Source organism: Ornithodoros turicata, chromosome 8 (assembly GCF_037126465.1).
Source record: "Ornithodoros turicata isolate Travis chromosome 8, ASM3712646v1, whole genome shotgun sequence".
NCBI classification, from domain to species: Eukaryota; Metazoa; Arthropoda; class Arachnida; order Ixodida; family Argasidae; genus Ornithodoros; species Ornithodoros turicata.
In genome coordinates this window covers 20,513,698-20,530,036 of record NC_088208.1, presented here as the reverse complement: position 1 = coordinate 20,530,036, position 16,339 = coordinate 20,513,698, and the positions used below count along the sequence as shown (strand labels likewise).

The window sequence follows — 16,339 nt, the reverse complement described above, 5'->3', positions numbered from 1 at the left end:
ATTGATTTGCTAAGCTGGATTTTGCCATGGACTATGCAATCTCGTTATGCTGAGAAGACGAGGGTTGCGGAATGGAATTTCACATTCCGTTCCAATTCCATCCCGAGGAATGGAGATTTGTGGTAATTCCATTTCTTTCAATTCCTCGGAATGAAAAGGTATGATCAATTCCCACTCCTGAAATAGCTTGGCAACCCAATTCCATCCCGTTAATTCCCTCAAGAAAAGAAAAGGACCGGCAACCGTACTGGCAAAAGTGCCACCGGGGCCCTCAGACCATTCCATTCCATTCCCATGCCTAGGACAGTTTCACCCATTCCATTCCACTCCCATTCCGGGTTCCGCTAAATGTGGAATGATTCCGGAATCATTCCAACTCCGGAGCAGCAACTCCGCATTCCTGGAGGAGACACTAAGTGTATACTCCTGAGAGGTAACAGTGGCGCACCAAAATCGAAAAGGGGGCCTTCCCATTTTATGGACCCAACCATTTTACGCGCGTAGCGGGGGGAAAACCCATTCATGCCCAACATACGACGACGAAGCACACGAAAACAAGGTTGCAAAAACGCCGCCGCTCAACGCTGTCTTCTGCTAGCGCCTTTCTGATAAACTGCTCCTCCCAACTTCTATATTTCTCTCGCACGCCATTTAGAAGGCGATAATAAAAGGAAAAAAAAAGGAAAAGAGAAATTGCTCGAGTGATGCCCTCCCCCCCCCCTCCCTAACCCCTTATACCCTCTCAACCCGCGGTCCCCCACGTGGTAGGGCACCGAAAAGAAGGTCGCGGGCCCGGTCAACCGAGAGAGAAAAATAGTCTGCGCCGCAAAAAAAGAAAAAAAAGAAAGATATTTCTCTCTTACCGCTCACACCAAAATGCGCAGCCCCTTGGAAAGTGGGCATCCTCAAGGAAACAGCGAAAGAGAGTGGGGTTGAAATAACGACCAACAGAAGCTCTGTTTTCCATCAGCGAACGCGAGTTTTCCAGCCGCTTTACCGAACAAATATATATATATATCTATATAAAATTGTTCAGCTTTTAAAATATGATCTACGAAGGAAGGTGGTGTCGAATTCAGTCTACGCGAATAGTTTCTGGTACATTAACAACGCGTGCTTGACACACCTCCATTTTCCTTTTTTTTTCTGTTAAAGGGGCATTTAAAGCGCAAAAACTTCTCCTCGACGAATGACAGCGCATCAGAATGGCGTAACAGCACTGCGTCTGCTCACTTAAGAGACCCAGGAAGAGACATACCGCAAGGTGGCTTCACCTGCGTACACAGGTTCAATGCAGTCAAAGCACGCTTCACAGGAGACCGCCACGAACGGACGGACACGCGTGAAAGTTCTTTCGACAACGCGCGAAAACGCGGCGGCTATGCGCGGTGACGTATTATTACTGGGTCACGTGATCCTACAAAGGTACGGACGGACATACACGACGGTTGGCCCTATGAAGGTACCGTCTTTATAAAAAAAAAGCGTTGTGAACGGTTACAGCTGCACCGGAAAGCGAACAATACGTTTTTTTGGTTCCCACTAAACAAGTCGCGCGAACAATAAGAACGGAAGGACAGCACGTCCGAGAAAAGGGAGAGTTTTTTTTAAAGAAAAAAAAAAACCCACGGTGGAGCCTCTGATGAAATCCGATTAAATATACATGAGCTCGGATCCCGGCGACCTCTTCGTTCTTTTTCTTCGTGTTTTTTAGACACGGCAAAGAAGCTCATCCGACCGGCGACAGACCTTAAAGTTCGACGAGGCGATTATCACTTAGATTGACGCTTCTTTCTCTCGTTTTCTTTTTTATACCTTCCGGTACATTAATGGGAGGGGGCGTTACTGCAAACCTGTACGAGAAAAGAAAGAGCACACGTACAAATAAAAGACACGGAAGAAAAAGAATACGAGGGAAATAAGAGAATCACAGCTGCGACTCCCCCCATTGAACTCTGCGCCTCGAGACTGTCGAAGAAAAAAAAATATATATATATAAAGAAAAAGAAGAAGTGATCGATTACGGACTTTTCGAAACGCGAAGACAGGATGCGACCTGCGAACAGAGATTTCCCATCCCAGATACTTCAGCCTCGCTACGAAGCACTGACGTTTGCACTGCTTCGCTCTTTTCCTGCGTTCTTTCTTCGCATTCCTATTGGACTACACTTCTCCGCTTGGGATTAAAGGCGCGCGCTAACTTGACGGTCTGCGCACGTTCCTTCGATACTCGTGATAATTCTTTTTTTTTTAATTCCGTGTCAGCGCCGCGAAGCAACTGCGGCTATGAGCGGCGTACAGACGTGGGCAGATGGAGAGAGGACAGCAGGAAGGAGTGGGGGACAGGGGGGGTTAGTATTCATCCTGGGCCGGCTTCAGGGGGAACTGCGCCGACATTCGTCTGGAAAGTCTTCGGAAAAACCCAGGGAAAACCTCAGATAGCACAGCCGGTGGCAGGATTCGAACCCACCACCTCCCAGTCTTGAGCATGACCGCCCTAACCCGCTCGGTCATGCTGCTGGTATAACTTTTTGTGAAAGTAACTGTAACATGTAACTGTGACTAATGGCGAATTCGGGATGTCATTTCGTGGCAACACGGTCTAGCGAACGGAAATAGACCTCTACCCGAGAAACGTCAACATGACGTTGGTAGACGGGCTGAAACCGAAACACATCGGAAAGGGGTGGGCTTGGTTCCACGAATGGGCACTTGTTCGCTGCCTCCTATTTGAAAGAAAAGTAGGACCGAAGGTCGCGTCCCTTTCAGGGACCATCGTAATCCCCTCAAGACCGTGGCTTTCGGGCGCGACCTTGTTCGCCCCGAGCTTTGAGCGTAGTTCAAGTCTACCAAAATTGGTGGCGCTGTCGAACACTATGACGTCATTTGTTTACAAACAGGGAGAGGTCTATTGCTAACCTGGCGCCCGCACCTGGTCACGTGACTGTTGTCACCCGATCATGAATTCTCGGAAGCGAGCGGTCTTAAGACGCTTGGATTACGCTAGGGGCACCACGGTCGCTCGTCTTCGAGTTTCGTCGTCTGCTAACCCACGTGAACTTCGACGTGCGGGTAGAGATGTAACGCCAGGGGAAAAAAAAAACGGAAATATTAACGAACAAAAGTTTTTTTTTTTTCAGCCGCTCAAAGGTGGAAAAAAATTAAAAATTCCATATGGCGTTTTTCGTGTGCCAGATCTAGGGTGCCTCGATAGTTGCGCCCTCTTTGCAAACAGGGCGCAAGCAGCAACAATCGAGGCACCCTAGCCAGCACATTGTGAGGTGCCCGAGTTTTGGTTTCACAGTCAGCCTACAAAATACTTCGATGAGCACTTCGCCATCGTCATTCATCGCTCTCGCTGTTGAACGTGGGATGCATTTCTCCTTGTGCGAATAGCCAACCCCAGGAAAAGGGGTAAACACAGAGACGTCCCTGCCGAAGCGACCCGCCGCCGTCTGGGGAGCAATCTCTCAACTGCACTTCGCAGACTTCGCACAACCGTCGTCTTGAATGTTTTGAAGACGGGATTTGTGCGTTCTGCATCATAGCTTTTGCACTGCGATGCTCAATCCCTCTGAAGTCTGCAGGGAATGTCCTTCAGGGCCGAATTTTGCAGACAACACAATGTCCCGCTTGCATGAGTAATCGGAAGAGCACGGCACGCTGGCAGGGATGGACTTCTATTGGGTAACACTCTGTATATAACAGTCAATAAACAAGTTACAGGCTGTAGTAACCGTGTCTTCATTATTAATGCGTAAGCATTAAAAGCAGCGTTGCCGGTCCGTGGTCAAAACGTGGAGAGGGAAGTACGCCGCGTGAGAGAGGAGGAGGAGGGCAGTGGAGAGTTGAGAGAAGGAAAAGTAGGTCACCGAGCGGAAGCGGTCTTGGCGGCGCGCCAGATACGCGGGCGAGTCTGAACTTGCGGGTGTGCAAGGCGCGTATAGGCTGAATTCAAGTACACAATGGAGTGTGAACCGAGTACGAGAGCCGGGCCAAGTAGGCGCCAAAAGAAGACGGATTCTGTGCGTAGGCGACGAGCTGCCGAAACCGAGGAACAACGTAAGCAACGTCAGGCAGCTCGGCGCCGAAAGCGGGCGAACGGGACGGAGGAAGAGCGAAAGCAACGTTTCAAAACACGCCCTCGGCGTGGAAGAAGGCTTGCGCCGCTGTTGTGGCTGTGTAGTTAGTAAGAGTTAGTGATAGTTAGGGGTGGATAGTGGTAGTGGGTGGGTCAGCTGAATACTAACGCATTTCCGCCGCATTAATTACATTCATAGTCCTTCGGTTTTTCTTTAATTTTTTCTCCAAATTTTCGGAAAAAACACGAAAGAAACGGTATTTTTTCCGAGGTCCAAATTTTCCGGTAATTTTATATCCGTGCATGCGGGACAATGCGGGCCCTCACCTCCCTCGCGGTGCGGATATGACGACACCGGATATACTTGGGCAACCCGCTGCCCGGCTGTATCGAGGCCGGGAGGCAAAAAAGAAAAGAAAGAAAAGGACTAGCTGGCACATTCCTGGTGCCCGGAAAGCGCCACGGGAACATGCAAGATTGCTGCGCTTTGACGAAGAGAACATGGCCCTTCAACCTTCAACTTTCACATAGCGATCATTAACGTTATATTTAAAATTCGCGCGCTCCAAAGCCGCTTTGATAGGCTCGCGCAAGATCTCGTGGCGAATCACGGGCCGAAGTGATCCATTTAACGCGCGTGATGGGGGGGGGGATATAGGTTTATTGCAAAACAAAACACGAAAGAGGGGAAAGGTTAGCCTGGCTCCAGCAGCCGACTTGCTATTCCCGCTTACAAAAAGGAAAAAGGATGGGATAATGAAAAGTAAGCTGCCACGAAATAACCACCCGCATTCGCCATAAGTTACTCAGGCATTGCAATGCCTTCCACGCGTCGGTCCCCTAGCGTCGTTTTCTCGAAGCTTCAAACACCCTGTTCCTTCCAACCAGGAACTGTCCGGCCCTGGGGTCCATGGCAATTCCTGTTTATAACACGGTAGACTATGCTTGCTCAATACAAGTGCAAAAAAGACAGCGTTTTAGTTACATTTATTCGGTCATTTTTTTCCTTAAAAGATAACTAAAAAGTAACCAAGCTACTTTAACTGTAACTAGCTGTACGTAGTTACATTTGAAAGCGTAACATTAACTCCGCTAATATTTTTGCAGACTAGCTAACTGTAACTTGGTTACTGTGCTGGAGTAACTTACACATGGTTGTAATATAATTACAGTCATGCAAACCCCCTGCAACATGCAAAGTCCCTGCTCGCGTCCCTGGGGCTGACAGGCCTGTTCGAATACTATCGCATTACAAGTACGGAGGCGCCGCCCTTCGTTAAGTGATTTTTTTTCCCTTCTCCCGTTGCGTCTGCCCCCACAGGCGTTCTTCTTTATTAATTCTCCTCCTACGAAAACCAGACTTCCCGCTGTCGTCCTGTTCGCGGGCACGGTGATTGAGTTGCACACAGAGCCTTTTTCCTCATCGAGGAATAAGCGAAGAGTTGCAGCGACCCAGAACTGAATAGGGGAAGGTATTTACATAATTCTAGAGGGGGGGGGGGATGAAGTCGACGTCCTCAGGACTAAGCAAGGAGGTAAGTTCGCTCGATGTAATGGTAGCGTTTGTTTAACGTCGCAAACATTTGCACCCATAAGAGAATGTTCTGGTTGCCTGCAAACTCTCGCTCAAGCCATCCATCCACCACTCTCTTCATACATGTATTACACAAGGTCAAATCATTAGTCAACGACGGGGTGACAAAGTCTTCCACAAGGATATTTCGCAAAATATTTTTTCCCCTTTGTTTACACCCCGTTCCTTCAACCTCCACACACAAGAATCGCGAAGTTCAATAACACTAACGCATTACAGCACAAATGGTAGCTTCAGCGAAAATATGGCGGGTCCACGATGCGGCACTTCTTCCATAGCCTGCCGCCAGTGCAAGAAAGGAACAAGTTCGAAAAAGGGTTTCGCCAAATTCGTACATCAAACCGAACCACTAACGCAAAAACCCCAAAGCTAATTTTCGTCCGTACCGTCAGCGGATCTTTGCTGTATATACCATCACAGGTACCAGGAGGCAGAAACCCGTCTGCTAGTAAAAGAAGCCCAAATGAACAACGGGGGGTTGCAATCATTTCGTTTGACTCGGTTCGCTTATCGTGCACATTGCGAGCCAGTTATTTATACCAAATTGTTTCTGCTTTCAGCGGCGGAAGCAGCCGCTTTCACGGGCTGTGGCGTCAAATAATCATGGCACAAAGACGACGGGATTGAAGCGCGCGTTGGAATCGCTTCGTAGCAGACGACGGTGCCCGTTCGGGCATGACAATGTTGCCAGACGAAGGTGTAATCCAATCTTTTGCGCGCAGAAGCGCAAACGCGCGCAAAAAGGAAGAACGTGTGGAAATATATATATATCGGTTGACGGCGAATTGATACGGGGTATAATATTACGTCGTAGGGCATGCAATGTTCTGAAATGTACACGGAATAAGAAGGCAGGGATTGGCCTGGGATTGGATTGGATAGGGACTGGCCTACAGCGGCTTTCCAGCACTGGGCTGTTGAAAGACAACGCACGACAAACCCACTAGACCAGCTGTTGTCAGCGAAATCATAACGATAAATGAGAAAAAAAACGCACATGCTACCGATTAGATAGAGATAAGAATATTGCGGTTGGTGAGGCGGACGCCACAAACATTGAACGTGCTGAATGATTTTTGACTACGTGGGCATTTTCTGGTCTTACACTAAGCTCTCCGATATATCCATCACGTTGGGAAAACAGACAAAGCGATGGTATCGAGGATCACCATTAAAATAACAATTGAACCAAAAATAGATTAAAACCAGAAATGGAATTATAAATTAAATTAAACGTAAATTACATTAAAATCGAGTAAAAATTTGACTGAAATTGAAGTACACGATGCATTACAAATTGAGCTAACTATTGAAGTAAAAATGAATAAAAATGACACCATTACTTTTTGGTACGTGCCGTAGTTGACGAGATACATAGCCTTGAACAACAACCGCCATCACGACCTCTGACGTCAGAGCCACGAGAGCTTCGGCCATTCCGATTGGTTCTCGTAAGCACGTGACCTCTCACGCTGAAGGGCTCAGCGGCGGAGACGCGCCCAGTGATGTCACGGGCGGATGAGTTCTGGTGGACATGAAAGAACTGATGAGCCCTGGACCGGCAATCCAGAAGATGTGGGTTCGAGTCCTACAGCTGGCTAACCTTTTCAGTGACTTTAATCTTTCACGAGTTCTGGTACCTGCGGCGCCGATTTTGTACGCGTCAATGAACCTTTCCACAACGCTTCTGCGCATGCTTTGTGACCCCAACGGCGCAGAAGAGGGTTCCCTACACATGGGTGACACAAACCCGCCATTGTTGTAACTACCCTCAAGCGGGTGCTTTTGGCAAAACTGTCATCCTGTCCTGGTCACACGTCATAGAAAACGTCATTTTGAGGTCATGTGACTTGGTTTACATGTTGTTTTGCCGCGTACCGACATATTTCCGTCGTCATAACGCCAAGAAATGAACGTATTTTGCCAGTGTAAACTATGTGGCGCTTCTTCCGAAACATGGTAGCCCATTTCTCCTTAGTTTAAGTACATCGCATCGGCTCAGTGAGTCTGAACGCCGCGGTCGTCATCACATCTTTGGAAGTAGTCAACAATACGTGGCCTTATGCGCAAAACTCAGCGTTTTACTGCGTGTTTCTCGGATAAAAATAATTACCGTGATCGAAAGACATCCAAAACGTTGCGCAGAAACAGCCGCATTGTTTACAAACGGTTTGGCCCCCTATCACGGGCGGCGCCATCTTTAAGGTCACGTGTGCCTTGACGTTTGCTGTGACGTGCGACCAGGACCTGTCTAGGATGCATTGCGTTCGCACAGCACGCTTTCGTCTACGGAGCAATACACTGGATGCCACCCCTGCGGCTCCCTACATTTTCAATAGATGACGCCAATATGGCGCAGGCTGTGCTTTGGCGCGCACCGATTGTGTTTCGCTGGACAGCCGCTAGGATAAGACGCGAGTGCGAAAAAGGTCCATTACCCTCTTTGCTGTGAAACTCAGAATGCAGGTTCACGACGATGCAAGTAAACCACTTTTACATTTTCCTAATTGTTTTCTTTCATTTTTCTCGCGTAACTTGGGGTATTACGGCCCCTTCAACAACTATGAGTGAAGGTGAGAGGGGATACGATTTACAGCATCCGCACTGTATCAGCGCATGTGAGATCAGAGATCGCATCCGCGCTATCTGAAATAGGTGTGTCCGCGCGGATATTCAGTACATCCGCTTTTTCGTTGCCCAATTCAGATGATTAGGTTCTGAGCCAGTTCTCTTTCCCCAATGGTCACTCGCGATACGTTCGCGAACCGACTGAGCGAAAACGGTTCACTCAAACTTACTATTGATGCGCATTGCGAATATGACGCGAATATCCGCGTATATACTAAGTTTTCTCATCTGCGGTTAGGATTATAACATTATCATAGTCATGCTTGTTCATGGTTTTGTTCTAGCGAGGTGCACCATTATTCGGATTACGGTTGTTCATGGGCACCATAACAATAAAAACTGAATCGAACAACCGCACCCGTGCAAACTTCCATTTATGGGGCGCTTTCTTGCACGATTCATATTTGTTCGCAACGCATCTTCTGTACCTCTTTCGTGGTACACCAGACGTGGCAAAGTGTGTATAGTTTTCGCCCAAAACATCGAAGCAAGACTGCTCAGCAGCGCCAGTTGGGGGAGAACAACGCCGGAACAGGTCGCCCCTGAGAACGCTGCCATAAACCAGTGACGCAGCGTTTTCATCAAAAGCGATGCCCGAGACGAAGCTCCCTTTTACAACATGCATATAGGCATGACCCAAAAGATTTGTGACGATTTTTTTTTTACTTCTTCCTCATCAAGTCTCCTGAAAGACGCCGTAACCGGATTCAGGTAGAACTTTTTTCCGCTCTCCCGCACTAAGACATAATGTGCTTTCGTTTTCCCTTCATCCGACAAAGGAACCCGAAAAGCTAGCCTCGGCAAATTGATATCGGGGATTCAAAATTGATTTTGCAATCAGGATGTTTTCAAAGTCAGAAGTATCAAAAGTCCAAGTGCACTCGTCGGTATTTGCAGCTTTGTACAATTGGACATCGAGTGCAGACACGTGAGCTGCTGCGGTCTGGTTGATTGACCGAGTTCTTCATTCAAATGGATCCCTCCCAACTGTGCAAACCTTGCCATAGGGAGTTCCGGGCAGTGTTCACTTTCAAAGAACGTGCAAAAGAACAAGTATCGGCGTTACGAGAAACAGAGTTAAAGAATCATTTAAATGCAAAAAACAAACAAACTCCTCGTGGAATCCAATATGCCGTTACCTTGACAGAACACAAAAGGAACGGGATTCATCCGTTGCGTGGTTCGTGATTTATGAGCGAAAGAAACTGCAATGCACGCTTTCCCTCCCCTTGTCCTCCTCAAGAAGCGTGACAATGCGAAGCGGGCTCCCATTGGTCTCCTCAAATGACTTGCCCAATCATCGCGGGAGATCGTTTGAGGAGACCAATCGGAGGCTTCTCCGCACTGTTGCGCTTCTTGTGAATAAGGAGAGGGAAAGCGTGCGTTTTGGTGTCGTTCGCGCATAAATTACGAAGACGGATGATCCCGTTCCTTTTGTATTGTCGTCAAGGTAATGGAATCTTTGTATCTGCGAGCAGAAATTTTTGCGCTTCAGGGCCCCTTTAATTTCGAATGACTCCTTTCGGAGTTGGCTCTCATTGGTCTCTTCAAACCATTTTTCCCATCATCGCGGGAGATCGTTTGAGGAGACCAATCGCAGGCCTGTCCGCATTGTTGCGCTCCTTGAGAAGGAAAGGGAAAGCATACATTGCGGTTTCTTTCGTCCACAAATCACGAACGGCGTCGTGACGCAATCAGGCCCTTGTGACGTAGATTCACCGTAGCGAGCAGCCGCGTGGTGTCATTTCCCTCGCAAGATTCGCGCGCAACGGGCACGGTGCGGCGCTACATGGGACGTACTCTCTACGTCACGGAGTGACGTCAGCAGTATTACTCATTCACGTGCCGGCTCTCCTGAAGGAGGGGAGGGTTTTCTAGAGAACGTGCAGATCAAAGGCCTCTTGCGAGCGCTAAAGGTTATGTAGAAGGAAAAAACACGAAAAATCCGCGGAAAGGAAAAGGGCCTTCACAACTCCTTCTCGTTCCAACATGGCAGTAACCCAAAAAAGGGCCGCTCTTTAAGCACTTCCAACTCTTAACCGTACACTGTCTTTACTCGTATTTACTTACTATATGTTACAAGCAGGTTATAAATCTAGCAGGGAAAATGTTCCAAACACCTTTCGTGTCCTTAAACTTGTACACATCTGCCTACGTTTCACGATCTACAGATAATAAATGGAAAATTATTTTTTCGCGCACCACCTTCGGCCATCGAATGCTTAAACGTGCCTTTCCTTTCCTACTGAACACACTCCGCCGTTATAGCCCAGACACAGGAAATATTACAAAGAGTGAACTAAAAAAATTCTTTCTCGCGAGACAGTGATGTATTAGTTTAATCTGCTTTTCTATAAATTGATATATACGTTATATTGCTGTTAACGTGAGTTGCTATATATCATGTTGAAGGGATATGGTTTTCTTTTCTTTTTTCTTCTACTTTATGCCGATTGTATGTATCTTACATGCATGTTTTATGCATGTTACACAAGAAGTATAAAACTTCTCCTGTATGCTTGCACAAGGGGCCCGAGTGCTTGCCAAGTGAAGGTGTCTTCACTTTTTGCTTGCGCTCCTCCATTTCTCCAGAAGTGGAAATAAATAAATAAATATATATACATATATATTTAAAGAAAAAAACGTTCGCAACACTCATTTTATGTAGTCTTAATGAGGTAGTAAGCGAAAGCCACCGCAATGTTCCCCATCCTTCCCGCGAAGGCCGACCATTGGTCTCCTCAAACAATTCGTCCAATCACCGCGGGAGATCATTTGAGGAGACCAATGACAGGCCGCTCCGCATGGTTGCACTTCTTGCGAAGGAGACAAGAGGAAAGGTGCAAAAGGCAGTGCCGTTCGCGCACAAATCATGAATGACGCAACAAAACGAATCCCGTTCCCTTTATGTTGGCGCCAAGGTAACAGCGTCTGTCAAGCCGTCCATCGGGAGTCACCACGCAAAATGTTTTCGCTCAATCAAATTTACAAATACAGTCGGAGAAAGCAGCAGCCGCCGACGGCAGACACGATCCTTGCGTGACGTAGGGAAGTCCCCGTGCCTTTTTATTGTCCTCTATGTTTCGTTCTTCTCAGCTCCCGCGCCGCTTGTACCTGCCTCAACTGCGGCGCTCTACGTCACGAGTCACGTGCCCGGGGACCACGTTACGTCTCGACACTCCCTCGTTCTCCGATACGCTCGTTTCACGAGCGGCGCGGAGCAGAGACCTCGCGCGCGCTCTGTAGGCCACCTGCACTCGTCGTTCTTTCGCAGGAGTTCATTTTATACATAGCAGAACACGACACAGCTTAAAAGAGAGAAAAAAAAAGGGGGGGGGAGGTCACCTCAATGCTCCTCTAACATACGAACGCCGTGACTACAGTTAAGCGTGCGTGTTGCCTTTCATGATCCGAAAGTTGCATGTTCGAACCACGACCTACTAGAATATAGCGACCATGTCATAATCGGCCATCCTTATGAGGAGCTGGTCCGCACGATCCGCTAGAGGCGCTACTCATCGGCCCGCGAGATCTACATCACGATTGGACAATGGAAATTTGAATATTGAACGCGCAGATGCGGAAGTACGACTACCGTAGCAGACGACAGCAACAGCTCCTATGAAAACGCGTAGAATGACCATGATAATCTACTTTAGAAAGATGCATCTCCCGTGGGGCATCCACCGCTCGTACAAAAATACTAAGGTAAGCTGAAACACAAAGTATTGTAGAAACTGAGGAAGCAATAACTGGTCCGATGAGCAGCGCCACCGCCAGCTTCCAAATGCGGCGCTGGGAAAGGGTGCCTATGACATGGTCGTTATAATCTAGTAGGCCATCGTCCAAACACCGCCGAGGACACTTGGCGACATTGCTCAGACGCGCGCTCGTAGGGAACCTTCAGTTGACGTAATTTATCTACAGTTAAGCTGTGAGCCTTGTAACTAGAGTCACTAAATACTACTTGTAACCATGTGAAACAATAAGTTGCTTTCAGGTAAGGCAAAAGAATGATCCTGGCACAGTTTCTTTGAACATGATGGCACACAGTGTCTCACAGTTTCTTTGCATTCGTGTAGAAGCTTTCGCTTCTTAACATGTAAAAGCAGACGACACAATGACAACGAAACGTTTTCGAGATCCTCAAATGAAATGCATAAATACTGAAAAGACAGGTGCATAGTAATATGCGGGAATATAATAACAAGTCTTAAACGTGAGCGATTGATGCGTGTGACATGCTCCGCACAATAGTTTCTCAGAACCCGTAGTATACCTTTAAAGGGACAGTTCTCCTTCCAAGCATCAATTTGTAGGTATTTGTTTCCACGGGTACTGTATTCGCTAATTTGCTGAATCCCTGCTGCACATTTCACTGACTCGAGCTACACAGCCTATCACTGGCATTATAAATCATAAAAAACGACTGATAAGATGGCATACATGCAGGCCAGCAGTTCAGCTGTACGGTTCCGCCACATACTACCTATCCCCAATATCGATTTTTGCCTGAATTGGATAAAACCAGGGAAGGGTAACAGACATATTTTTGTTGCTGTTTCCATTTCCATTACTCAAGTAATTTCAGATTCTGTTTTCAGGCTCCAACACAAGCCTTTCAATTCCGTGGGCCTACAGCGATGTGAAACAGTAACTAAAAAGTCAGCCACAACTAGTCAGATGACAACAAAACGTTAGCACTTCATATCGAAGTTGTCTTTTCGTCGCTTTCACCCGACAGATGTCACATTCAAACATGTTCATGGTCCCGTGCAATGCATTCGCGACAGAAACAAAAATATTATATCATTTCCAGTTCTCCCCAACTGCACATGGTCACCAATACAGCACTTAGACAGCGCCACAAACCGAATGAAGGTTAGAAACATGCACGACTCACCTGAAGAGTATGAAGCCGAGGGCCTCCACTGCAGCGCGGCGTACGTCGTCGTTGACGTCACTGACGGCGATGTGAAGGAGGCGACGAATGGCCTTGTTGCTGCCCGAACCACAGTAGGCCATGGCAATGGTATGCATAGCAGAGCGGCGAAGAAGTGGATCCTGAGAAAATATGCGCTATTGTGTTGGCACATGTTTCCTACTTGCTTATGCCGAGGAGGTCTCACGAAAATGTCATCAGTATCCAAAGATGGCTTTTCTCGTAATTCCTTAAAATTACTCAGTAATACTTTGAACTGGCTTTGTATGGGGTTTGTACTGAGGTATGGGGGCTTGTAAGGAAGAGAAAATGAATAAAAATGGTATTTGGGAACCAAACCATACACTGGAGGATGTAACACAGCCTCGCGCATAAGAATTGTCAATTGTCATGTGGTCCATATTTTTTTGTCGATACAGTAGAATCTCGATGATGCGAACGTCATGGGGTAGCGGAAAAAATTCGTATCACCCGAAATTCGTACCAAGAGAATTAAACCAAAATAAAAGTTAAGGCAAGAAAATAGACAGTGACTGTTCAGTTTCCATTACTGTCAGTGAATCAGGTCGGTCATAACGATTTTGGGTCTCCGTTTTTGGCCAGTGCTGCCCGAATTCGCGAAATGATTAAAAGGCGCAGCACGTGCTTTCCACCCGCGAGTCGCGCGACAGTGTTCTAAAGCGAGCTTCTCCTACAGCACGCAGGCGTTAGGTGAAGCCGACTTGCGGAATGGTGACGCATAATGTTGCTACCTAGAAGTTGCGCTGATATGTTCGCTCCACGTGTTCTGGTCGCTGTTTTCCCAAACCAGTGCGATGTCACAGAGCTTCGCGGTTTCTTGTTGCGAGAGGGGTAAAAGGTCAAAACAGAGATAAGGTGATCAGGTTCTGGGCCGTGTAATCCATTTGGCCTTATCTCCTCCACCCACCACCAAAGGGAGAATCATTGCTTGCATTACGCAACATGATGCAAGGGACCAGCGTGTTGAAGATCTCCCTCTTTTTTCGAAAGGAGCCGCAGCTTGAATCGCGCGCTCTCGCGTCACGAGGGAACGACCTAATACGTTGGAAGAATAGGCATTCCGGCCGGGACCGGAAAATAATTTGTATCATCCCAAAATTCGTATCATCCGTGATCGTATCATCGAGATTCTACTGTAAAATGTGAAAATGATAAAATCTGCTGTCCTCTGCAGCAAAAATTTCGAATGTCCTGAACTGCCTATCAAGCCTGCCTGTATGCAAGTTTGCGTGGCTGTGGAATACTAAACTTATTTTGCCGTGCTTCTGTAATCTTAAGATATAACACGTACTTCTGTTGTTACACTTCCAGCAAATGTGCTGTCTAGCGTTAATTTGAAATCATCACCGCACGCCACAAGAGCCCGACGAAATGGTGGAACAGGATACTGACAATGTACAACAAAGAGCAGTTTTTAATTTCTCGTAAGTTACTGAAACAAACGTGGAATCAGAATGAATTTTGACACTGTTGTTAAGCGCTCCAAACATTGTCGACGAAAGTGTTGGCTTCTGCTGTTCCCGACGTATTTTTTATGCAACGCGAGAAATACTGGGTTTTTCCTCGGATAACCCTGCATATCAATCTGCTCGAGTAGAGTCAGAAAGTCTTTTTTTTTTAGAAATGGACGTGGTGCGCCTTCTTCCATTCCCGCAGTATTTTTTACAGAACACAAGAAATACTTTTTCTTCTCGGATAACCCTGTACGTATATCGATCTGTTCAAGTAGGACCAGAAAAATCTTCTTTAGAAATGTACATGCTAACAAAATCTCTTGTCATTCCTTACACCAGAAAATGAAATGGTTGAGTTCAGTTATCTTGGTTAATTTTCTGTCAAAGAGGGTGGACGTGGACACAAACGTACCTTGTCCCGACAGAGGTTCTCGATTAGTGCATCTGCTTCCTCCATGCGGCCAAACATCACCATTGCAATACCAACGGCTAAGCCACGAAGGATCTTTTCATGCTGAGTTTCTTGGGCGTACTGGCATATAAAAAATAATAATAATTTCTTTGACACAGCTGCTGATTAGGCAATGAAACGGTAATTCCTCATTATAATAAAATCACTTCTTTAAAACTATCGCTTTATATGAACTCACGCAGTTCAGACTGCAATGCGTGCTTTTTCAACCAGATCATTTGAAGTATATCTAGACCCTGATGTTTTAGGGTTAAACCCGACTTTTTCCCCGAATTTCCACCTCGAATTGAGGTTCACCTATCTAGGGTTAAGCCCGATTTCTACCTGCAAAGCTGCACCTAAGCTAGGCACCTCAAGGCATCGACATACTAGTTTCTCACAAAATATGCGACTGCCCCTTACTTCTGGCACTCTGCATAAACGGTACAGTGAACGTTTATTCTACAATAATGCCCGATTTCTCCCCGAACTTAGTCCGATGGTAATTTTTCTGCCCGAATTTGCATGAATTTTCTACATCAATTTATTCACCCGATTTCTACCCCCCAAATTTTGAAAAAATATAAAACTTCAGGGTCTAAGTATATCTTATCCCGGCTCCGCTTACTGTGAAGGTCGAGCCTTGTGGCAACAACAGCTGACTTTTTTTTTTTTTTTTCTCTCTCTCTCTCTCTTTTCTTCCCCATGTAAATTAAAAGGCTGCCAAGGTTCTCACTACAATGGTTTGTTTGCTTGTTTGAATACTTTGTGTGACACTTCCACTTTTACTGCACTCCCGCTTGTGTCAAAATTTTTCCCCGTCCCTCGGACTTTGTTATAACGAGGACTTGCTGTATGTCGATTGTGACGATAAATATTGCGAAACTACTCACAGCGACCATATCTTCAAGTGCGGTGGATGACTTGGATCCGAGCATCACTAAACCCATGGCGATTCCAGCTGCTTCTCCCGCGACTGCGTCATCTTGGTACAGCGTGAACTTGAGTTGCTCGTACACGTCTACAGAGGTTCGGTAGCAAATTTTGTTCAGTTTTAGCAGACTTTTCTAAGCACAGTCTCTTGGTGTTTAAATTAACTGATGGAATTCTACGAAATTTAAATTATGCACAAGTGGGCCACCTTATTGGTGCACTGCGGACGCCCTGG

At 46.7% G+C, this 16,339-nt stretch overlaps 1 protein-coding gene across 1 annotated transcript in view; it reads right to left on the bottom strand.

The window, feature by feature from the left end:
• The window catches only part of LOC135366648 (26S proteasome non-ATPase regulatory subunit 1-like), a 153,016-nt gene that overhangs the window by 122,840 nt on the left and 13,837 nt on the right, over window positions 1-16,339 (bottom strand). The window contains exons 16-18 of the mRNA XM_064599446.1: window positions 16,065-16,192; window positions 15,133-15,252; window positions 13,207-13,367 (exon numbers count right to left, since the gene is read on the bottom strand). Of these exons, the coding sequence (XP_064455516.1) occupies window positions 13,207-13,367; window positions 15,133-15,252; window positions 16,065-16,192 (409 nt within the window). The remainder of the gene's footprint in view (window positions 1-13,206; window positions 13,368-15,132; window positions 15,253-16,064; window positions 16,193-16,339) is intronic.